Source organism: Herpailurus yagouaroundi, unplaced genomic scaffold (genome assembly GCF_014898765.1).
Source record: "Herpailurus yagouaroundi ecotype Mexico unplaced genomic scaffold, PumYag 187, whole genome shotgun sequence".
NCBI lineage: Eukaryota > Metazoa > Chordata > Mammalia > Carnivora > Felidae > Herpailurus > Herpailurus yagouaroundi.
Genome location: NW_024412418.1, coordinates 5,222,022 through 5,247,976, shown reverse-complemented (window position 1 = coordinate 5,247,976; position 25,955 = coordinate 5,222,022). Strand labels below are relative to the sequence as shown.

Sequence of the window (25,955 nt, the reverse complement as noted above, 5' to 3'; positions counted from 1 at the left end):
AAAACAAAGGCTGTAACAAGAGATGAAGAAGTGCATTACATCATAACTAAGGGACCTATCCACCAAGAAGATCTAACAATTATAAATATTTATGCTCACAACTTGGAAGCAAATATGTAAATCAGTTAATGACAAACATAAAGAAACTCATTGATAATAATGACATAATAGCAGGAGACTTTAATACCCCACTTAGGGCAATGAACAGATAATCTAAACAGAAAATCAAAAAGGAAACAATGGCTTTGAATGGCACACTGGCCCATATGGACTTATTAGATGAATTCAGGACATTTCATCTTAAAGCAGCAGAATACACATTTTTCTCAAAGACACATGGGACATTCCCCAGAATAGATCACATACTGGGTCACAAATCAGCCCTGAGCAGGTACAAAAAGATTGAGATCATACCATGCATATTTTCAGATCATAGCACTATGAAACTTGAAATCAAACAAGAAAAAAATTTGAAAAGCCCTCAAATAGGTGGAGGCTAAAGAACATCCTACTAAACAATGAATGGGTTAACCAGGAAATTAAAGAAGAAATAAAAAATACATGGGAGAAAATGAGAATGAAAACATGACAAACCAAACCCTTTGGTATGCAGCAGAGGCAGTCCTAAGAGGGAAGTATATTGCAATTCAGGTCCACTTCAAGAAGCAAGAAAGTTCCCAAGTCCACAACCTAAACTTCCTCCTCAAGGTGCCAGAAAAGGGGCAACCAATAAAGTCTAAGCCAGCAGAAGAAGGAAAATAACAAAGATTAGAACAGAAAGGAACAATATAGAAACAAAAGAATCCAGTAGAACAGATCAATAATGCTAAAAGCTGGTGTTTTGAAAGAATAAGAAAAAATTGATAAGTTGCTAGCCAGACTTACCAAAAAGAAAAGAGAAAGGACCCAAATTGATAAAATTTAGAACTGAAAGAGGAAGGAGCACAACTAACGCCACAGAAACACAAACAATTAGAAGAGAATACTGTGAAAAATTATATGCCAAAAAACTGGACAATCTGGAAGAAATTGACAGATTGCTAGAAAATCACACACTACCAAACTTAAGCAGGAATAAATCGAAAATTTGAACAGGCCCATAACCAGTAAAGAAATGAAATCTTGTGGCACCTTGGTGGCTCAGTCGGTGAAACATTTGACTCTTGGCTTCGACTCAGGTCATGATCTCACAGTTTGTGAGATCAAGCACCGTGTCTGGCCCTGCACTGACAGTGAAGAGCCTGCTTGGGATTCTCTGTGTCCCTGTCTCTCTGCCTCTCCTCCATGCCTGCTGTCTCTCTTAAAATAAATAAGCATTTTTTTTTAAAGAATGAAATCTTGCCATTTGCAAGATGTGGATGGAACTCGAGTATATTATGCTAAGTGAAATAAGTCAGGGAAAGACAAGTATCATGTAATTTCAATCATATGTGAAATTTAAGAAACACCACAGATGAACATAAGGGAAGGGAAGGAAAAATAAGATAAAAATGGAGAGGGGGGGCGAACCATAAGAGACTCTTAAAAACAGAGAACAACCTGGAGTGTTGCTGGATGGGAGGTGTGTGGGAGAACGGGCTAAATGAACGAGGGGCATTAAGGAGGACACTTGTTGGGATGAGCAGTGGGTGTTACATGGAAGTGATGCATCACTGGGTTCGACTCCTGAAACCGATACTATGCTGTGTGTTAACTAACTTGAATTTAAATAAACAAATTAGAAAAAATACAACACATTCAGCTTTTAGCCTGGTTCGTGGCTGTAGTCTGGGGGCCAGCACACAACTCTCAGGGGATTTAGGAGGCAGGTAGCAGCTGTATCAAGAGGACATTTAAGTTTAGGTCTTTAATATTTGGTACCTGGATGGGAAAGTATTAAAATAAAATTCTCCTATTTATGACAAAGTCCACCATCTACAGTAAAAACGAACAAACAAAAAAACAAAACAAAACAGAAAAAAGTTAATGTGGGTTTTTGCTGCTATAGAAATCATATTATTTGTTTTGCACATATATTTACCCCTTATTTATTTATTTATTTGAGAGAGAGAGAGAGAGAGAGAGAGAATGAGTAGGGGAGGTGCAGAAAGATAGAGAGAGAATCTTAAGCAGGCTCTGTGACATCAGCTTGGAGCCTCTCACAAGGATGAGATCAGAAGTCAAGAGCAGAATCAAGAGTTGGAATCAAAGTTGGAAGTGAAAGGCTTTCATAACAAGATTAAGCAGATGGGAAAGTTAAGGATTGAGGGGAAGTGAGAAGGAAAAAAAGGACAGTAAAAGTGTTAATTTTCTTGAAATTACAGGAAGTAGAAGGTTTTGTGGTTTATATTTTGGGAACTTCTCCTAGTCTTATGAGTATTTGTGGAAAAACTTGAATGATTAAGAAAGGCCAGCCTCATGTTCTCAGAAGGGATCAGCTTACCATGATCCAAGGTGTTTGAGATTTATCTGTTCATTATACCTTGTATGCTTCAAGTTTATCAAAACATGCAAGAATAGAACTCATGGCAATTGTTAATTACTTAGTCTTATGTTAGTAGTTGGGAGCCACAGTTCTGTTTTTGTTGTAGCATGCCCTTCTGGGAAGCAATCTAGACAGAAATCTTTGTGGGTACCAGAAGTGGTACATAGAACATTTAGAATCCCCATGTGGTTTTGTATTTTCCTTCCCTTCAAAGACAGTGTTTCTAACTTGATCCAGTATCTTACATCTTAACTTTTCTTTCTTCTCTTTCTCCTCTCTACCCTACCTTGGAAATGTTCTTCTTTGTCCCATCAAGACTCTTCATTGTTCATCATTCTCTACAAATGTCCAAACCAAACAAAAAGAAAAAATGATTTTAAAAGATAAATTTTCTACTTTAATAGATTTAAACATTTCAGAATTAAATATTAAAATTTAAATATTATAGGACTGTGCTCGTCCTATTAGATAATTTTACTAATGAGTTTGAGGCAAGAAGAAAAAAATGGAATTCCTTTCTCTATCCATGCTGGATTAAGTCAAGAAAACAGAACAAAAAAATAGTGCAATTTTGTTTGCATTGTGATCACAGGAAGATGTTCTGTGTAAAGGCAGGGAGTTGGCATCAGCTCATGGATGGGAAGAAAGGAAGGAGGCCTCAGCTGCAGTTCATGACTTGGCAGGGCACTGGAGACAGAGATACCATTCAAGGTAGCTGATGTAATGTCTTCAGAGAATCTTTTATTATGTTGGGGGAATTGGCGCCTGCTAGAAGGAGCCCTTTCCAGTAGCTCCATAGTAGTATTCAGCTCCAAAGCTTCTTGCCAAGAATCCATTGGCTGCTAGAAGAAGTTGTCACTGGGGAGCTGATAAACAAAAGTGCGTGCCTGTTAGTGTGGAAGTGGTTTTGGCACCAAGAATTCTGAATAATTAAAGCATTGCATCTGCCTTGGAGACCAAGAGACCACGTGAAGGAGATATTGACCAAAGTTGGCTGCGTGCCTCAGGGAATGCCCTTTTTCCTTCCCTGTGTCATAAGACAAAGGCAGGGCTAGCCACGGCATCTGTAAGTAAGGCTGACCTAAAGAATGCATTGTTGTCATAGCCTTAGTATAGCTCTTGACCCCCCAGATTATACCTTGGTTAAAATCATGGCATATATGTATCTATATATCAGCTAGTAAAGCATTTTAGTAAAGACTTTATTTTTTTAGAGTACTTTTAAGTTCATGGCAAAACTTAAAGGAAGGCACAGAAATTTCCCCTATATTAGCTGCCCCCCACCCCATGCATAGCGTCCTCATTATCAACATCCCTTACAAGAGTTGTATGTTGCACTTGAACTGACACTGACACATCATAATCACCCCAAATTTCTAGTTTGCCTTAAGGTTCACTCTTAGTGTTGCACATTCTGTGGGTTTGGACAGATGTATAATGACATACATCCATCATTAGAGTGTCATGCAGACTTTTTTTAATGCCCTAAGGATCCTCTGTGCTTTACCTATTCGTCTATCCCCATTACCTGTTCAGATTGGGTTTTTAAATTATGAAACAGGATGAAGATAAATCTATTTTAATTAGGCTGTCTGAGTTTTTCACTTTTACAAAATTTTGTGTATGGTCTAAAGTATCCACAGGCAGTCTAGTAGAAGGTATCAGTTCCACATTGGACTCAACGTTCTGGAAGTTCATCTATTTAAAGAGCTCTGTAACCTATCAATAAGAGAGTAAAGATGATGCATCTCATTTTAATTTTCCAAACAGAAGATCTTATTCTACTCTACTAGACTTTAGAACCCAGGCTGTATTCTAGGGGACAAAGAACTTTATGGTATCATGTAGTTCTCAAATTCATTACCATGCTTCTCCTAACCCCTGCAAGTGATCTTTAATTAATATAGCTACGTAGGAGTAGATGGAAATATTTTTATACTTATGTTTCTTGTTAATGAAGTGCAATCATATACCTCAAATCTAACTTTCTAGATCACATCTTTTAATAGTGTGTAATGAATAAACATTCTGCCTCATAGAAAGACTCTTCTCTTCACAGGACATCAGTCTATTTTAGTGCTCACAAATTTTATACTAAATATGAAAGGATAATGTGTCTAATAATTGACATTTTTTTATTTGAGCATAGTTGACACACAATGTTGCATTAATATCAGTTGTACAACTTTTATTTGAGAAGTTTATACTTTTTACTACTTTCACCATGAGTATAGCTACCATCTGTCCCATTATATTGCTAACAATTGACATTTAAAACTTTTTTTAGTGTTTATTTATTTTTGAGACAGAGAGACAGAGCACGAGTGGGGGAGGGGAAGAGAGAGAGGGAAACACAGAATCCGAGGAAGGCTCCAGGCTCTGAGTTGTCAGCACAGATCCGGATGTGGGGCTCGAACTCATGAACCGTGAGATCATGACCTGAGCCGAAGTCGGATGCTCAACTGAATGAGCCACCCAGGCACTCCCACCAGCTGACATTTCAAAACTGACAGTGAAAAATATAGACCCGGATTTTTACGGATGACAAATGTATCCATGTTTTTAATTAAAACAAAAACAGCAAAATAGAACTTTTTTTTTCTTAATTCTTCGCTTATCAAGTGGAAGTATTAGATCTGTTCACAAATATTCCAATCTCTCTCTCTCTCTCTCTCTCTTTGGTACATAGTTCGATTGCATTTCCTGGACCCCTTGTGGAAATGTATGACATTATCTTGTAAAGCTGAATATTGCCATATCTTACAAGCTACCAATTACACTCATAAGACACATGTTTGTAAATGTTCGTAGTTATTGTTCATAGTAGTCAAATATTCATTGACAGGTTAATGGGTAAGCACATTGGAAATAACCACAGAATAGAGTAGGTTATGACAATAAAAATGAATCGACAACTGCATTCAAAAGCCAACACAAAACTTGGTAGCATACATCATGTTGAATAAAAAATAAAACAATTTCTAGAAGTCTGCATATAGTCTAAAATTCAAAACCAGGAAAAACTGACAAACATATATATATATATATACATATGATAAAGATATTTTCTTTTTAAGAAGCAAGATCATTTATATTAAGCAAAGCAGACTACTGGTTAACTTAGGGTGAAGCAGGGGAAAAGATAAGGAATGAGCCAAAAATGGATTTAATTATTGGTAATAGTTTTGATCTTGGGGTAGATTTAAATTTGTAAATATTCATTATATCATTTAAATAAATGTAAATAGGCAATAATATAAAATGAATAAAATAAAAGATGGTAAAATAGTTTAGAAATGGGTAAATTCTAGTTGAAATTTTATGATAGGGATGGGTTTCTTCTGCTTATCTGTTGACTTTGCTTGCTTATGTGTTGGCTCCATTTTCCATCAGGCTCTTTCCACTTATGACAAGATCATAGGCAAGAACTCTGGGTCTCTACTCCAGAAACTATTAGGAAAAAAAATGACTTTTCTCAATAGTCTGAACAAAATTTTTGAGTCCTCTCATTTGCTAATAGATCCCTGTCCCAGTTATTACAACAGGGAGAAATGCTTTCTCATTGACTACATAGGAGCCATATTCCTTACCTTGGGGAATAACACTACTCGTAACTCTTATACTGTGGATCCTCAGAGGAAAATCAAGGTTCATTCAAAGAAGGAAAATGGAGTCTTGTCAGGAAGTATCCATCAGGACCCACTAAGACAGTTTTTATAACACATCTTTATGAGGCAGGCAAGGTGTATCTGCAGAAGTGTTACATATATTTCAGCAAAACAGCAGATGTCCACCAAAGGTCTATCTTATTGATGCTACATTCCATAGCCCATCATGAAAAGTATCACACTCCATTATGAGGACAACCTGATGCTTTCAAAGTCCCATTCATGCTTAGTGGGGTTCAATGTCTCAGTGCTCTTGATTCTAAGTGCTACTGAGGCACATCAGTGGAGGGATTCCTAGGGAAGTATTTGTTGTGTCTCAAGACCTGACCTCACTTCTATCTGCTGTCCTTCCAAATTAGTAGTTTTATGGTAGTTCAGAAAGAATCTCTTCAACTTATTTCACCTACCACCATGTAGGTAATTTTTCAGAAGAAGTAATTATAACATTCATTTATTTTTGAGAGACAGAGAGAGACAGAGCATGAGCAGGGGAGAGGCAGAGAGATAGGGAGACACAGAATCTGAGGCAGGCTCCAGCCTCTGAGCTGTCAGCACAGACCCTGATGCGGGGCTCGAACTCACGAACCATGAGATCATGACCTGAAGTCGGATGCTTAACCAAGTAAGCCATCCAGGAACCCCCAGAAGAAGTAATTATAAATTATCACCCAAATTCTTTTTTCAGTTTGGTTTGTTTTATTCATTCATTCATTCATTCATTCACTCATTCATTTATTAGTATTTAAAGCCTACTATGAACTTCTCTTTATAAATGTTTATTAGTACATTTGGTGAACAAGATAGTTGTAATCCCCACCCTCAATGAGTATATACTTTGTGGAATTTGGGTGCTTGGCTGGCACAGTTGGTAGAACATCCAACTCATGATCTCAGGGTCATGAGTTCAAGCCCCATGTTGGGTGTAGAGCCTATTTTAAGAAAACAATTACAAAAATAAAGTTTATGGAACTTGTGAAGAATTTGAGGAATAAAATAGGAATTCTTTCTTGGTTTCTAGTTCTCATGCAAAATTTTCCTATTTTTAATTTCTCAGTAATTGATCATTTCAATCAGAATTTTCAGGTATTCTTTTAAGTGTTGATATAACCCTTCATTTTGTAGCTGGCTCACTTCTCCAAAGCATCTACCTGGTTTTTTTGTTTGTTTGTTTTTGTTTTTGCAGGGTGGGGTGGGAGGAGGGTGTGACCTCACCCAATCTCTTGATTTAAATTATCATTTAATGGTAATAACACCAAAATCTACTTCTACAGTCCTAACTTGAAATTCATACTTAAAAAAAAAAAAAAACTATCCAAGTGCCTACTGAGCATTTTCATTTGTATATCGTATGGCCACCTGTATATCAAGCTATTCTCGTTATTTTATTATTAATTCTAAATGCCTCAACCTGAGATATCATTGTTAGCCACTAGAAATTTCCCTTATCATCACTTTCTAATACTTCCTGGTTTTCAATTTGGCTGGTGTCAGGAAAATGTGTGGAATGAGGAAAACTATGAAAAAAGAGAGTCATTAAAAGAGATCTCTACCTTGAATTACTAAATTTGTAAACTGACAAACTGCTTAACTTCCGTGAGTTTTAGTTTTGTTTTGTTTTTCCATACAAAATGTCATTGTTAATACCTACTTAGTTGGGTAAATGAAAAGATACAACTTATGTAAAGTCACAAAAAGGTAGTGTATAAAAGACATTCAATATATATTTGGTGAGGTAAAATTATTCGAATAAAATGAACTAACTTTATAAGTGTCTTTTACTAACAATTGGTTAGCAAAACCAATGGAAATGAATTTGAAAAACATGAGGTATCTATTCAGTATACATACTAATCTTCAGATCATTTGCTACAAATCTGTGGTTCTTTGTTGGGGGATGGCTATAACACACAGAACAGAACCTTTGGTTTCAGGACACCATATTTCCTTCCCTGGATTATACTTGCAAATAAACTGCAAGGGCTAGAAAAGCTTGTCTCCTAAAGCACAGAAAGGTAAGTAAGAGCACTGAGTGGGATTAGAGTAGTTTCCTGGAGACCCACATTCTCTTTTGCTAAGGACACTGTTTTCTCTTCTTCCTATTGTTTAGCACCATTAATTTGTATTTTCCTATTTTTTTCTCTATATCTTTGGTTAGCCCGAGGCATCTAATACCACCAAATCCTTGTCTGTATTTGGTTCCTGAGTCTGGGGAGGGTTAACTTATTCTTCTATGGACTAAATGGATGAACCAAAAGTTAAATGTATTACAACATCTGGGATGTTTCTGATTAACAAAGAAAGGAAAACTTTAGGGAATAGTATACTCTAGGGTGCTAATATTTTATATCTTTATGTCTTAAAATATTCCTTCTGGGATGCAGAAAGGGCATCTTTTTTCAATGTTCTATGGGAAGGCTGTTTTCAAATAGGGATGGAAATATTTGACACTAATAATTTTCAGTGTTCTGACAGATAAGGGACAGATTACTTATATATTTATACTCAAAGAAGCATAGTTATAGAATAATCCAACATATTTAAAAAATAGATTTCCATACATCTTGTGGCTATTGCTCCCACTTCCTCCAAAAAAGGAACATGAAAAAAAAGGATTTTTTTTTTCAAAATTTACTCTTAATATAGCAAATAAATAAAAATAAAAAGAAGCTTTGGAATAAAACCATCTTTGACACTCAACAAATAGTTTATGAGTACCAGGTATGTGAAAACCTATGTGTGGCTTTTCATTTCTGTGTAGGGGTAGAAGGATTAATTTCATGTCTTAAGAGTTTCTTGAGATGGCAGAATGCAGAAAAGTTCACCAGTGCTTTTCACGTAAGGTAGCTGAGTAGGAAAAGTCCTCGGGATGGATTTTAAAGTGTGAAGAGCTTATGTACGCCTGGTGAGAAATTAGAGAAAAGGTCAGTAGTGACACTGACCCCGACAGCTTCTGGAGAATGCTGCTTTCCCATCTCCAGGTGACGGTTTTAAATAGACACTCGTACATCACAGTAGAGAATGATTACTCTGTGTGTGTTTCCAAAATAAGATGGTAAGAGTTTAACTTGCTACACGCAAAATGGTATGATGAAAGGTGCACCATATATGTGGGAGGGTTTCATTTTATCCTTCTTCAGTCTGGGAACTTAAAGGATAAAGAATATGGGGACAACCTGTTAACCTTCCCACAGAAAATGGTGGATTTTGCATAGAAAGGAGTGTAAAGATTCTCCCAAAGATAGAAGTCTAGTGTAATCCAATCAGGGAGGGTTGGGTAGTTGAAGAAAGACCTCAAGGAAAGCAATGGTTCTCACCATGGATGCTGCAGTAAAACAGATTTTTAGTGTAGAATGATCCACCTGACAGTCCATATTCCACTCTCATCTCTTCTCCATTTTTTTTTTTCTGTGTGCCTTTCAGCTCTTCTCTGTCATCTCCAAATCCAAGATGTAGTTTGTTCGTTACTGTTCTGACAAATGTAGCCATTCTAAAGTTGGCTAAACTTGTTTGAAAAATTGAGGTAAGTACAGTAGTTATTAGAAGATGTGCTATTTTACTAGTGCCATTTTGTCTCCACATCATTGCAACCCCGTTTTTGTGTCATAAGCCTTGGAGAAATGGATGAAGGGTGTTAATATGGCTTGGGAAAAAATGGAGATTGCTTCTCGGCCTTTTGGCTAAGATCAAGTGTAGTATCTGTTCTTATCAGTTTAATATCTGATACGTCCTCTATCCGAGGACAATATATTAAATGGATTTTTGGAGCCGGGAGATGGAATAGGGGCTTGCTCCGTCCACTCCGCAAAAAAAAAAAAAAATAAATAAAAAAATAAATGGAGATATGGTCGTCCACAAAAACATGGAGAAAAACATGCATCAATTGCAGGAAGATATGAAAAATGTACGGCTCTCCTTGAATGCTTCGTGGGATAAGGGTTCATGTGAAAAGGTGAATGTTTAAGATCCATAATCATTTTTATGGATGTCAGGGTCTCGAAATCTTATGTGGGTGTGTGGTGCTCTTCAGAGTATATCTCCTAATTCACACTTACTAATTTTTTAAAAAATTGATCTCAGCTTTCTTCATGGATGTATAAATTGAGAACATATCTGTCTGTCTACCACACATAACAGATACAAGACCACAGCAGATTAATGGTGTGAATATGTTTTGTGATCAGAATAGTGCAAAATAATCAGATAAATATTATAATTTAAGAGTTAATTGAGAAATTTTAATTTAAAAATACTAACTATGGACATGGTACAAATCACTGGTTTGGAACTGTGCAGAATAAAATCCTGAGAATAGTTTTCAGAGATTCTTATTCCAAGAAAGAAGCTAAAGAGAGCACTCATGTAACAGAATTTAAGCATGGTATGTAACATTATAAGAAAAGCTATAAAGGATGTCCTTAGAGAAAAGGAGTAATAATTTCTCTTATCACAAAATAATTACTAAAGGCCTTCAGAGGATATTACTTAGCATTTGGGTCCTGAAGTTTTGAGACAATTGAAGTAGCTAGAAATGAAATGACATTCCAGGAAGGAAGGAGATTATTGATTAAACTCTTGATTAAACATTTTATTAGAACTCACAGTTATTAACAAGTTAATGAAACCATTTGTATTTATAATTCTTTTTAATTTTTTTTATTGAGAGAGAGAGAGCGAGAGTGAGAGAGAGAGAGAGAATGAGAGCATGCAAGTGGAGGAGGGGCAGAAGAGAGAGAGAGAATCTTCATACTCATTGAGGAGTTTGTCACAGGGATCGATCCCTGGACTCTAGGATCATGACTTGAGCAGAAATCAAGAGTCAGATGCTTAACCAACTGAGCCATCCAGGTGCCCCTCTGATTCTTAATTTATCTTAAAAATACATGTCCATGTGTGTAAATAATCTTGTTTTAGTGGTCACAATCATGGGCTATATTTTTAAGTACAAATATTTTACAATGGACGTCTTTTAAATAACTAAGGAAAGAATGAGCTTATTGTACTGACTATGACACCAAGACTCATTTCCCTTGTGGTTTAAGATCTTTGCCAAAGACTACACAGTCCAAAGAGAATTAAAAAAAAAATCTGGAATTCTAAAGGAAATAACTTCATCAGACACTTTCCTGAGAGTAGTATTTTTTTTTTAAGTTCATTCATTTATTTTTGAGAGAGAGAATCCCATGCAGTCTCCACACTGTCAGCACACAGCCTGATGTGGGTCTTGAACTCACGAACCATAGATCATGACCTGAGTTGAAACCAAGAGCCAGATACCGAACCAACTGAGCCACCTAGGTGCCCCATCCTGAAAGTTGATTTGGAAGAAGATAAGTTACATTTCAAGTATGTTGGGGAGAAGTAACCTTACCAAGGCAGAGAAAGAAATATATAAAGGAAATTTTCTATTTAGTCCATCTGTGCTTTGGAAGCTCACAACTTTCAAGACAGAGTATTGAAGGTATGGATGAGTTTGAGGAGGAACACAATGGGATAAATAAGTCTTCCAAATTATATTTAAATACATCACATTTAAGTTTATATTTTTACTTGCATGTAGTGTCCCTTTCAAAAGTATCTTGACAGGAAAGAGCTAAAGAAAAGATTTTGTTCTTGGAAGTGAAGCCAATGGTAATCTTTTTTTTTCCAGATTTGAAAAAAGAAATCTTCATTTCAACGGAATGAAATTTCAAAGCTGAATGATCATTGACTTTTCCAGGACAGAAAACAAATTGAATGAAGTCAGTTATTATTTATTTACTATTTCTCTTGTCTATATCTCTCTCCCTCTTCAGAGTCTGCACTCTGTTAAAAAGACATCAGATTTTCAGTACCTGGATAGTACAGACTCTACTGGGATTTACAGTCATGATCTGGTCCTACATGAACTGCCTGGTGACATCTTTCCAAAAGATCTCAGAATCCAAAGTGCTTAAGCTAAATTTGGATTATTGTAAACATGAACTATTGAGGAATAATACCCCCTTTCATTTATATGTAACCTTGGGGACTTGGGGTCCTCTAACAGATGCTTTTCAGAAGTGGGAGGGAGGGGAGGAAATAGAAATGCAGATATTTAAGTGATTATTTACTATCAAAGACCATTTTATCACTTGTCTGCATTAGTGTGTGCAAAATACTAAATATTGTAAGGGTGTTTTATGGTAATAGCATATTATTTAGAGGCTATAAGTATTTCCTGTTCCTCTTTTCAAGTTGTAATATCTGGGAGAAATTCAGTGAAGGATAATATATTACATATTTATAAAATTATACATTTATATAAATATGTATAACAAATATATGGTGATAAATAGTTGCATAAAGATGTTCTTTATGGTATGAAAGTGGGTTGTGATTTTATATTTATATTATGATTTTATATTTATAACCTCCAGCAGCAGTCAAATATATCCAAAATGCCAGGTAATACACCATCAAAACGTGTGCCTGAAGATTTATTAAATATGAAAAAATAATGAAGTTAATAAAATTGACCCATGTCTTTTCACATTGTATTCATTGAATGGTCCAAATTACACAGAATCATATAAATGCTACAAAGGATTGTATCTAAAGGATTGCATCCTTAGTTAGATTCAAGCTTGTATACAAGCTTGTGTACCTTTGACAAGCTTGTTTGAGACTTAAAATGACCCTATGAAGTTCTCATTATAAATTGAAGAACAAAGTGTTGAAGTGACTTATAAGAAGCGACCCCTAAAATATTCATGATGAAGAATATTTATTTTTCTTAAAATAGTCCATAAAATCACACGTCACACCATGAATTAATTCTTTTATTTTTTTGTAGATCAACCACTTCCCACTCAGCCTTCTCCTCTTTCACGAAATCATGCGGCTGAATAATAATGTGACAGAGTTCATTCTCCTTGGGTTGACCCAGGATCCTGTTAGGAAGAAAATAGTGTTTGTCACTTTCTTGCTTTTCTATTTGGGGACATTGCTGGGTAACTTTCTGATCATTACTACTATCAAGACCAGCCGGGCCCTTGGGAGTCCAATGTACTTTTTCCTTTTCCACTTGTCCTTATCTGACACCTGTTTCTGTAGTTCTGTAGCCCCTAGAATGATTGTGGATGCCTTTTTGAAGAAGAGCACTATCTCTTTCAGTGAGTGCATGATACAGGTCTTCTCATTCCATTTCTTTGGCTGCCTGGAGATCTTCATTCTTATCCTCATGGCCGCTGACCGCTATGTGGCCATCTGTAAGCCCCTGCACTATACAACCATCATGAGTCAACGGGTCTGTGCTGTGCTGGTGGCTATGGCCTGGGTGGGGTCCTGTGTACATTCTTTAGCTCAGATTTTTCTGGCCTTGAGTTTACCCTTCTGTGGTCCCAATGTGATCGATCACTATTTTTGTGACTTGCAGCCATTGTTGAGACTCGCCTGTACAGACACTTACGTAATCAATCTACTCTTGGTGTCCAATAGCGGGGCCATTTGTACCCTGAGTTTTGTCATGCTGATGTGCTCCTATGTTAATATCTTGTATTCTCTGAGAAACCACAGTGCTGAAGGGAGGAGAAAAGCCCTCTCCACCTGTGTCTCCCACATCATTGTGGTCATCTTGTTCTTCGGTCCTTGCATATTTATATACACACGCCCTGCAACCACCTTCCCCATGGATAAGATGATAGCTGTATTTTATACACTTGGAACACCTTTGATCAATCCTCTGATTTACACGCTGAGGAATGCAGAAGTGAAAAACGCCATGAGGAAGTTATGGAAGAAGAAGTTAATCTTAGATGACAAAAGATGAATGGGATCTTCAAAATTTTCTTCATAGTCTGGATTTGCCTAGAAGTCTACAGAGAATGTTATCTTTTTATTGTGATGTTACCATAATCAGGAGGTATGAGAATTAATTCCTTCAGGAATGAAAATACACACTGGTTAGTGTTGAGTCAGTTTCATGGAGAGGAAGAGACAGCACCAGGTACAAACAACCGTGGAAAGACTCGTGCCTTAGATGTTCAGCTGTGCCTCTGCCTTCTTGACTGCCTAGTATCACTGTAATCTTGATATGGTGCTTTCCATGCCCTTCTTCATGTTGACTTCTGTTTATAGTTACACTTTTATATGCTTATAACCACAGCCTGGAAGGTTTTTTTCTGTTTCAATTGGCTTTCTTAATTAAACTGTTGAATCGCATAATTTCTGATCATAGACCTTAAACTTGTTTGTTCTTCATGACTAAGCAGAAAGCACCAGATTCAAATAATAATAAAATCTTTGTGTTTTAAGGGATAATCTATAATCTAGGGTAATCTCGTTTCTATTTTGGGGGGTTATACTTTGAATTCTTCTCCTATTTATCTAGATCCTTCTAGAACAGTGACAGAACACAGTGTGAATATTCACCCTTCTGAAGGAAACTTTTCACCTTAGGAAGGTTCTGACTGTTGGGGTTATACTCAGATTATTATTCTTTTTGTAAAAACTTTTTGCTTCTAAAATTGTCCCTCCTGATTTATAGAAGCATTAAGTTTTTCTTGAGTCATACAAATTATAATAATTTTTTATACTGCTAAGGTATTATGGTTGTAGCGTAGGTGTCCCAAATTAAGTAGATATATTCATGTGTGCTAGAAGTAAAGTGTACAAGCAGTTGATGGTTGAAATAAGGAATCTGAATATAATAACTGATAAAGAAAGAATGTCATAACTCAGATGAGTCTCTTTAGGCTTTGAGACAGATATAGCTACATCACAGATATGAATTATTTTAGTGAGTTTTAATATAATCCAAAAATGATGGTAATTTAGAGGGACTGAGATTTTTGGGTGAAAACTGTATGCAGTAGAGAGGGATATTACCATCCGTCACTTTTGTCACCATCTGACAACATTGCACTATCAAAGTATATGATCACTAAGAATCTTTCCAATTTCAACCTGTTTTCTTATTTGTATTTTTATCCATATAGAAAATTTAACATGAGTATTATTGTTTATTTCAAACATATTTTTATTTATAAACTACTAAATTATGTTAAGATTACTGAATTTGTATTCAATTTGTTGCACCAGGAATGTTAGAACTACTTAGCTTGAGGGGTACCTGGCTGACTCAGTCAGTAGAACATGTGACTCTTGATATCTGACTTGTAAGTTTAAGCCCCATCCTGGGTGTGGAACCTAATTAAAATGAAAAAATAAAATAAAAAAAAGAACTTCTTGGCTTGAAAAAAAGTTATTTATTTCTCTGTGTGGGAATGGAATTCCCTCTGTGAATTCCACAATGAACACTAGTGGCGTATATACATCACTTTTATTTTTCAGATCCAGAGTTTATCCATCTCAAGCAGTTTATCATTGATCGCAGCTGCTGATTTTGCTCTTGGAAGGTTTACACATGAGTAGATTCTAGTTGGCAGAGTTTTAGTTAAAGTCCTGTTCTATTTCAAGGCAAGGAAAATATGAAAAGGGGTGTATGTTGGATCCAATTTAGGTGCCTCCCCAGAGACACTCTATCCAACATGTCTTCTGGACATGCTTCTAATATGGAGCTCCCGTGGCTACCATCACCACATCTCTTGCCAACAGAGTGTATGATCTAATTCCAATTCCGAATTTTGTAATAAAGATGGTGGAATTGCAAAGCTGACGGAGTGTGCAACCTCACCAGGATATTTTTTTAAGTCAGTGTTCTTCTGGGGAAAGAGTGGGACTCTGACATTGAAAGTAGACACATTTGTGTGGGGAAAGAGTGAGAACTATGAAGGCACAGATTATCTTTCATCCTCTTGGTTGTCACAAGTAGCCCTGTCTCCCTCAAAAGAGGAGAAACGACACTCTTCTCTAGCCTAGACACCTTGTGATGATCTCATCTGTACAAGTTGTCAAAAAATGATATTTGGTTTCCTCTTGAGCTTCCTTTTATAGTCCTCATTGCTTCCAAACATCTAACCAGCTGCAAGTCACAAGGAAGTCCAAGCAGGAAAATCCAGTCTTGCTCTGGAAGGACATGTCATACATGAGGGCATTATAAGCTTCTATGGACTCTATGTACACGTGTGACCTACGGGAGCACTTCATGATGGGGAAATGTTATCTAAGAGTGGTGAAGCAGAAGTCTGGAGTTGAGGTCTATCCTGATGGGTTTTTTTTTTTCCTGCAGACCCACATCATTGGAGATGCCTCGTCAAATAACTATGTTGTTTGTTTTACTCACGGAATTTATTTGGTCTGTGGAAAAGAACTATAAGATGTAGCTTCTAAAAGCATAAAAGACTTACCTTTTATCTATTTATGTTTTAAATCTTAGGTATTAGCATATCCTCAAAGTTTGTATTAGTCTTGGGTGTGCTAGTTGAGGGGTGAATAAGAAGGAAACTCAGTTCTTATTCAGGGGGCCCTAATGTAAATTGCGTGAAGAAATTAGATCCCAAAGTTTCTGGGTGGAAAAGTATACCATCGGGAAGTCATCAGTGCGTCCATATTCAACTGGAGATAAACTAAGTCCAACTAGAAGGATTGCAGCTGGACATGGCAACTGAGGGTTGAGCATAGGGTATGTGTGTATGTATGTGTGTGTGATTTTTATGTTTGTGCTTTTAGCATTCTTAGAAGCATCTTTATTACAAGTGCTCTTAAGCACCTCTCCACGTGCGTTGCAGAATGGTATAACTTCCTTTCAGTGATAATACACTGTTCTCGATGCAGCTTGCCACCTAATATTGCACTGTACGTTAACTAAAATTTTGCATACAACCTATCCACTGTACTTCCGGGCATTTCTCTCAGAGAAATGAAAACCTATGTTGACACAAAAACTTGTACACAGCTGTTCATAGCGACTCAAAACTGTGGTTTGTGATAACCGAACGGCAAAACAACCATAATGTGTCCCACAAGAAGAAGTTATGTCGGAGTCTTCATCCCCAGTACCTCAGAGTGTTACCTTAGTTCAAAGTAGTGTAAGCGCCTGACAATTGGTTTTTTTGATTACGATGATATTAAGCTTTGATTGCTGAGACATCCATTTTGAACACATCCCATCTAAAATGAACACAATGCCCACCAACTACACAACGAGGTGGAGAGCCAGGCTGCCTGGCCTATGAACTTCTCCTTTGGAAAGCCCTGTGTGGCTTATAACTGACCATTTGAGTGGCCCTGTGTTTTCCTTCCCATACTTTAATCCCACTCTTATGTTTTATTTATTTTCTATTTATTTTCAGAGAGAGAAAGAGCTTGCACAAATGGAGGAGGGGGCAAAGGCAGAGGGAAAGAGAGGCTCTCAAGCAAGTTCCGTGCTCAGTGCAGAGCCTATAACACTGGGCTCTACCCACAATCCTGGGATCGTGACCTGAGCAGAAATCGAGAGTTGGACGCTCAATTGACTGAGCCAACCAGGCAACCTTTTTAAATTTAATTAATTAATTAAAAAAAAATTTCCACTCATGTTTTAAATTCACCAGTAGTGCACCTCCAAACCCTGGGTACTCCACTCTTGACCCCAGTAAAGGCAGAACCTCAGACTAGCAAGCTCTTTCTGCCTCTCTCTCTGTCTCTGTACCTGTAACCAAACTGTGTGGCCCCAGGTGTTGCAGGATTTTTTACCTTGGTACCCAGGATTTGTTGTCTTGCTGCTTCGAAGAAAGAAAATGAGCAGCAGGCAAAAGTTTATTAGAGTATAAGATGAGAAAGGAAGAATAGTATGAACACTCTCTTTGCAGAGAGGGACATCTGAAAGTGAATGCTTGCGACTATAGGCAAGGGTCTTTGTTTTACACATTTTTGGTCCCCCTCTCCCCCGCCCAGACCCCTGCTTCATTCTCCTTTGTTTCCTCTCAGGTCCTGCACCTATTGTCTAGGTAACTCTAAATGTCTCGTTATCCCATTTTGATTGGCTCGTTTCCATTGTACAAGGGGTGGTCTAGGGCCATATCATTCCTTGTGGGTCTTACATTTTATTGTCTACTACTCATTTTTAGTTAGGTCTTTTGTCAAATTCCTGAGGAAAACCTGAGTGGGAGTTGGTGGTGTCTTACATTTTATTTTTTTTTTTTTCAATTTTTTTTTTAACGTTTATTTATTTTTGAGACAGAGAGAGACAGAGCATGAATGGGGGAGGGTCAGAGAGAGGGAGACACAGAATCTGAAACAGGCTCCAGGCTCTGAGCTGTCAGCACAGAGCCTGACGCGGGGCTCGAACTCACAGACCGCGAGATCATGGCCTGAGCCGAAGTCGGCTGCTTAACCGACTGAGCCACCCAGGCGCCCCAGTGTCTTACATTTTAAAGAGGAGACTTGTGCTTGAGGGAGTTGGCTGTGGTCAGAGGCTCCCAGCATTGTTCCCAAATATGTATTTTTCCCCACCCAGGGACCTCAAGTCCTATCCTTTCCCTCTCTGCCTATTTTATCCTCTCTTTTCACCATCATGCAGGTATGTGATGTACCCTCTGTGACTTGTGAGCAATAGACCTTGTCTTGTCAAGGTCCCCTCATTATTGTTGCAAGTGAGAAGAGGAGGACACCTGAAAAAGTACACAGGCCTTCATTTGAGGTCTCAGAATTGCAATTTGGGTAGTACAGATTTTGGTGGAACCAGGAAAAGTGGGGGAGGGGGGAAGCAAGAGGTTTTTATGAGAAAGAAGGAGGGACTAATCACATGATTTAGATAAAAAAACAGGAGGGAAAAAAATGATGCTGAGGTGGAACAGCTTTTGATTACTATCTAATTGATGATTCTATGATGGTGGTAAACAAAACTATTCCCGCCATGCTGTAGTTAATTTTCTTGTTCTCATAAACTTCTTGCCAACAGTTTTATAATCTGAGTGACAGTTGTTTTGTTGGATTTTACGAGCAACTACATGTAAAACAATGACTGCGATGGCACAGTTTAAGAGTTAATTAGTTAGAAAGGAAAATGGAACTTCAAAATGGAGTCTCTGGTGTCCAGAAATTTCCTAGCTTGCAGTCAGGGCGGGGGTGGGGGTGGGGGGTGACTCTCAGTTTCCAGAGGTCTCTGCATGTGCTCCCTCTGTCTTCAAAGACAGGAATGGTGCATTTTTTTCCGATTGTACTTTGAATCTTTTTAACTTACTCTTCCGTTGCCAGTCAGGAAAAGTTCTCTGTTTGTAAAGAACTTTAGGGATTAGATCAGATCCAAACATATAACTAAAAGTCAACTTACCAATAACCTTAATTACATTTTTGAAATCCCTTTTGACATGTAATTCAACATTTAACATTTAATCTGTGCCGTCTCACCACATTTATAATCCCAGGGGATAGGGCAGGAGATCCTGAGGGGCATTTTGGAATTATGTCTGTCACAGTGGTGAAGGAGTTTTGAAAAAATTACAGCTTTAACCCAAGAGTCAGAGAATGTATAACTCAACATCTCCAAGCTGGGGATGGTGTTCCCATATCTATTAAATATGCCACCTTTACACCCTCCTCCAAATGTTATCCCTGAGAAAAATATGACATTTTCTTAGGTGTCGAATAGTCTTGGAGAAAATATAAGTAACATTTTATATCAACTTAATCATTGAATCCCACTAAGTATATGATCTTCATCAAATATCCTACACAGTCAATTCAGCTATAGCAAGCTGGCTACATGCGTGAACACGTCAACACCATGGACAAGTGCCGGAAGCAGGAACTGAAATTTCATTATCACAGAGTTTTGCTCATTGAGCTATTTGTCTTGTTTCATCCTTAAATGTCAATGCCTTCACTCTAAAGATTGTGATCTGAATGCTTTGTCCCATAGATATTTCCAAGTTTCTTCAGAAATTGCATCAGAAAGTTTCTAATAATAATAATAATGAATAAATAAATGATTATAATAATAACAGTGAATACATGTTACTTAGGTATGGTAAAATAATTGTACTTATAGGTGAAGAACCTAAATTCCAGCGAGATAAGTGTCTTACCCAAAATCATAGCCGGTCAAAGACACACCTGGGATTCAAATTCAGACCCTCAGACTTCAATGTCTGAAATGGTAAACATGAAATCATCCCGGACATCTGATAAATGCATCTCACATAAAGTGGGCTCTTCTTCTAAATACTTAAGATGCATATCTGACTAGGGACACCTGGGTGGCTCAGTTGGTTGAGCATCCGACTTCGGCTCGGGTCATGATCTCGCAGAGTTCAAGCCCTACATTCGGCTCTGTGCTGATGGCTCAGAACCTATAGCCTACTTCAGATCCTGTGTCTCCCTCTATCTCTGCCCCTCCCCCACTCATGCATTGTCTCTCTCTCTCTCTCTCAAAAATAAAAATTAAAACAAAATTTGCAAAAAATATGCATATATGATTGGGTTTTGACATTGTTACTACGGTGCATCCTTCAGCCATCTTCCTGTTACCATTTCCATGCACAAATGCATGTGCACACGCATGTGGATACATAAGGATAACTGTTCCTCCTTGCAATGTTTCTATCAAAAGCACAACAATTAAATTGCTTAGGTAGTGAAACACAATTATAAGTGTAGTTCAATAAATTAACAACAAATCCTTGAAATTTTGTTACTTTGCCATCATCAAATAATCAAACATTATATAGATATAAACATTATCTTATTTATTTTGTTGGTGAAATTGAGGCTCCACGATGAGTGGACTGTACTAGTTGGGGAAACAAAGTATGACTCCTAACTACACAATTGAAAATGTAAGTGTAATTTTGAACTTTGCAGGATATTATTTTATTATTTTAATAAAAATCAAGAAATATTAAATAAGTACTTGGTCTGTGTAAAGTGTGGTAGTACTGTTCACGGCCATTGCAGGGTTAGTAAAACATCTTAGCCAAGGTCAAATTCTACTATGCTAGTTACTAGCTGCCTAGCCTTTTCAATGATCTCTTGTGGCTTTGTGGAAACATTAATAATATCATCCCATAGGGTCATTACGTGCATTAAATTTTAAAAATCCCTTTAAGCCCTTAGCACAATTACTAGCATATTGTAATGACTGTTATCAATTATTGCTATTACACTTCATCATTAAAATTTAAATTATTAAGTACAATATGGGAAAGAATAGACTCTATTTTCATTGAGTTAATAGTCTGTTGAAAAGATGAGAGAAGAACACCAATATTTAAAGGATAGGCACAAAACCCCAAAACAAAATAAAAAAACCTCAGACTACCCATGAAAAGGGAATCAAATGATCTCGTGAAATGAGGTATTGGGAGTCTTATGGGATGACTTGGGGGATGAATTAGATGGAGGAAAGGTGATACAATGAGGATAAGTTTTCTGGGAATGGGGACATTTATGCTTGACTGTAATCATTTTAAGGGAACGCTGACTACCTTCAGTATTGATTTTTATTTATTTTTAATTTTTTAAATGAAATTTATTGTCAAATTGTTTTCCATACAACACCCAGTGCTCATCCCAAAAGGTGCCCTCCTCAATGCCCATCACCCACCCTCCCCACCCTCCCACCCCCCCATCAACCCTCAGTTTGTTCACAGTTTTTAAGAGTCTCTTATGCTTTGTCTCTCTCTCCCACTCTAACGTCTTTTTTTTTCCCCTTCCCCTCCCCCATGGTCTTCTGTTAAGTTTCTCAGGATCCACATAAGAGTGAAACCATATGGTATCTGTCTTTCTCTGTATGACTTATTTCACTTAGCATCACACTCTCCAGTTCCATCCACGTTGCTACAAAAGGCCATATTTCATTCTTTCTCATTGTCAAGTAGTATTCCATTGTGTACATAAACCACAATTTCTTTATCCCTTCAGTATTAATAAATAATTGGCCTTCATAAAAGAAACAGTGGAAGACCCTCAATAAATATAATGAATGCATTAGGGTTTATTCCTTGCATAGAAATAATAAGGCTACTCTAAAAACTTTCAGGTCACCCACCATAAAAGCTACGTTTGATGTTTAGCGTCATATATTTGAGGAAATCTAGAAGACATCTATTATAGAAAGCACCTTGGAAAAGCCAAAGCAATAGCAGATTAAAATCACCAGAGTTTATTTTTAGCAGTCTTGTCCAAGAATTCCCATAAGGATTGCCATCAACACTGCACCGACGTCCCTCCAGTGCCTTTAAATACTCTTCCTGATTCTTCCGCTGCAACTTCTCCAAGAGTCTCCAAGCCCAGTGCATCTAGGGAAGTAGACCTTGCTGCTCATTACCGCATGGAAGGGCCAAACGACAAGACAGAAAGGCCCAGATGCATTTGGGATTTTCCTTCCAGTTTTGGGATATAATTCTCATTCTTGTTCTGACATACAGTTAGTTTTTAAGATGTATATTCATTTTATTTTTAATTTTTTTAACATTTATTTATTACTGAGAGAAAGAGAGAGAGAGACAGAGCACGAGCAGGGGAGGTACAGAGACAGGGGGACACACAGAATCTGAAACAAGCTCCAGGCTCTGAGTTGTCAGCACAGAGTCCGTCGCGGGGCTCGAACTCACGAATCCTGAGATCACGACCTGAGCCGCAGTCTGGTGCTTAACTGATAGAGCCACCCAGCCATCCCTAAGATGTATTTTTATTTTAAATGTAATTTGAAAACTACCTACAAAGGATGAGACTTTTTTCTCATTGCTTTTTTTGTTCCTGAGATCTACTTATTCTCTGGATTTAGAAGAGATTTTTTTTTTTCATCTGCTGTCATGAGTTCAAGAAGACAAGGATATATCCCTTTAAATATTAATTGGAATTGGCTGATACTAAATATGTGAGTTCTCTTTTTGTCTGTTTCCATCTTTTCTTTTTTCTTCCCTTTTCTATTTTTGCATGCCTGAGCCTCTGTCATTTCTCTGAACAGCTCTAGGATCATCTATACTAATCTGCTTGTTTTCTAGAGTAGTTATATATATATTTTTTTGCATGAATAGTATTCTAAAATATCTTCCTGGTAAGGATTTATTTTATCACCTTTTAGGCTCCTACTTTATGTAACAATTTTTCATTTTAATAGTTTACAAAACAATTTTAAAAGGTCTGTTCTAACAGAAAATGAAAACTAGGAAGGCTGTTTTGAAATCTTGGTTTCAAACTTGAAACTGTTAAGCTGCCAGGTCAGGGGGATAAGAGAAATGGTGGAAGGCTGTGCGCTCTACTTTGGATAGAAAAGCAATGATAAAAAAAAAAAAAAAAACATACAAGTTTGGAAAAAATCAAATAATTGGATCAGTTAAAAAAAGAGAATAAAGATAATAAGAAAATGATGGAAAATTAATGTATAATTTCGATAAACTGGTAAATGAGCTAGTAAAGCACTAAAGAATTAGTTCTTTGCAGCTGGAAGAATCCATGAAAATTACTATTCCTTATTTTCATAAGAGGAAATACACACCCAAAGAATTTGAGGAACTTGTTCCTAAATCACATAAGCAGGGAGTGGCAGATCAGGACAAGAACCTCCAGTTTTTGCCCTACTGTGCCACAGGTCTGTAATACTGAGAAATAATCCCTGATATTTGAAATGAATGGGGTGGTATGGAAGAAAATTTCAGTGATCACACTTAGGGAAGTTCCAATTATTAAACTGATGAATGTTTCTGTAACAAAGATAGATCATACATATATCATTAAAATTAAAAAAAATTAACATTTATTCATTTTTGAGAGTGAGAGAGACAGAGCATGAGCAGGGGAGGTTAAGAGAGAGAAGGAGACACAGAATCTGAAGCAGTCTCCAGGCTCTGAGCTGTCAGCACAGCGCTCGAGGCGGGGCTTGAACCCACAAACCAGCGAGATCATGACCTGAGCCGAAGTCAGATGCTCAACTGACTGAGCCACCCAGGTGCCCCTAGTATTAAAATTAAAAAAAAAAAAAACATGCAGAAAAGTACTAAATGACCTAAGTAAAATAGAGGGATAAAAGAATTATTTTCTTGAAATGTTTGATTCACTTATTTTAAATAATAAGAGATTATCTTTTGTAGGATATTGTAGGATATTGGACGTCTTCATGAATAAATTTTTACTTTGATATTGTAGGATATTGGACGTCTTCATGAATAAATTTTTACTTTGATTTCCGTTCTCCTATCTGTGAAATGGGAAATCTTATTAAGCTACTCCAAGTCTTGGTCATTCGTTTGGGATTTTCAGTAACGGTTAGTTGTCAAAACTTCTGTAGAAATCTGTATTCAGTGGCATGTTAAACTCATTGAGGAAAAATTATTCCCAGAGCTCCCCTTGTCTTACGAATGGTGAAACATTTATAGAATATTAGTCCTTTTAAAATTAATAATAAGTTAATATGTAGTTAATTCTTACAATATTAGATGCACATATCTGTACCTAAAGGTTTTATATGACTTTAGTATTTCGATTCTCCCCAAAATCTAATGTGGTGGGTACTATTATTATCATTGTTTTACAGATGAAGAAAACAAGGCTCAGTGGGTGTGTAACTTGCCCAAGACCATTCAGGTTTAGTGGACCGTATGCCGGAACGCATTCAGCCTAATTCAAACACTTTCTCCCTCTATAAGCTGTCTCTCTTGCAAATACAATTGCCAATTTTATTTTAGGAACTAGCCAGTCAGTCTTGTATCCTAAGAAATATTTTCTGTGAGACTAAGGACGCCAAGATGATCCTGGCAGTCAAGGGTTGAGTGTTTTTTTATTCCCCTTTTTAGAGGTTGGGGTAAGGTGGAGTGAACATCAGTGTCCTGACTGTCCTTTTTAGGATGTTGTCTGGTGTAGATTTTCTTAATGAACTTGTTGCACCACAGGCGAAGATTTCAGGTAAGCAGAAATTTTCAATATTGTGGCATTTCTATTGGGTACACACATATTGAAGGCTGTTAACCCTTTGTGCGGTAAATCCTGATTATTCGGCAATCTCTGTTGCAGACTTATTGTCTCCTTTTGTTAAAACCAAAATAAAAGCTGGTGTTCGTGCAACAAAACAAGGAGCCATGAGAAAAGAGCAAACTATGAACTTGAATCTTCAACGGTAACAGCGATAGTTAGCAAATGGTCTTGAAATGTCTTTAAATTTTATCAGGATTGTAACAGTATAAGTAGATGTTCTAATGCTGAGATAAAGACAAAATCCAGATATAGGTGTAAAGGAGATGCAGATATTAGTATGAATGTAGATGCAGTTGTAGATGTGTTTCCTGTTTCCTTATATCAAATATCTCCTCATTGAGGAGTATGGAAGTTGGGTACCTATGTATCCATCTAGTTATATTTACATTTTTTTATGACAATTAATGCGTAAAATGCTTGAGGAGGAGTGTTTATGTCTACACTTGCTAAAGTCATTGAGGAAACAATGCAGTAATAAGTGATGAGTCATAAATTTACTGAATTCTGGTAAAGGTTTAATTTTTGTTTAATTTCATTCATTATGTATTGTGTTCTTCTTAAACCATATTATACAATGATGAGTTTTTTAAAATATTTATTTATTTTTTTAGGGATTGTGCAAGTTGGGGAGGGGCAGACAGAGGGGGGCAGAGGTTCTGAAGCAGGTTCTGCACTGCCCGGATGACATCAGGGAGCCTGATGAACCGGGAGATCATGACCTGAGCTGAAGTCAGACGCTCAACCAACTGAGACACCAAGGTGCCCATAAAATGATGAGTTTTAAAATTAACTTAAATTACAGAAGTAATAATGAAATATCGTCTCGTTAATAAAGAAATTAAAACATTGTATAATACTGAAATCCCCTTTGGCCATCACCCCCTTATTTCTGAAAAGTAAATCTTTCCTTCCACACTTTTTCCTATTAATTTATAAGCACTCCCCCTCCTCCCCCCCTCCTCCTGCGCCCGTGGTGGGGGGGGGGGGGGGGGGGGGGGGGGGGGGGGGGGGGG

At 37.1% G+C, this 25,955-nt stretch overlaps 1 protein-coding gene, 1 non-coding gene and 1 pseudogene across 3 annotated transcripts; all 3 read left to right on the top strand.

Annotated features, from left to right (window-relative positions):
- Positions 1-9,789: 9,789 nt before the first annotated feature.
- LOC121044004 (uncharacterized) lies at positions 9,790-9,955 on the top strand (annotated as a pseudogene).
- Positions 9,956-12,985: 3,030 nt separating this feature from the next.
- On the top strand, positions 12,986-16,620 carry LOC121043849 (olfactory receptor 4C16-like). 2 transcript variants are annotated; one of them, XM_040495848.1, is made up of 2 exons: positions 12,986-13,884; positions 16,599-16,620. In XM_040495848.1, the coding sequence occupies exons 1-2, from the start codon at positions 12,986-12,988 to the stop codon at positions 16,618-16,620; spliced, it is 921 nt and encodes a 306-aa protein (XP_040351782.1). The 2 variants fall into 2 exon arrangements, with proteins under 2 accessions (XP_040351782.1, XP_040351781.1); XM_040495847.1 differs by lacking the exon at positions 16,599-16,620 and having other exon boundaries at positions 12,986-13,918.
- On the top strand, positions 16,241-16,373 carry LOC121044000 (small nucleolar RNA SNORA18). The gene has a single exon (XR_005797058.1). It is a non-coding gene; the product is annotated as a small nucleolar RNA SNORA18 (small nucleolar RNA).
- Positions 16,621-25,955: the final 9,335 nt, after the last annotated feature.

What these genes read in the sequence shown, in the direction of transcription:
- LOC121043849 (XM_040495847.1), top strand. Translation starts at nt 12,986, where the DNA reads ATGCGGCTGAATAATAATGTGACAGAGTTCATTCTCCTTGGGTTGACC.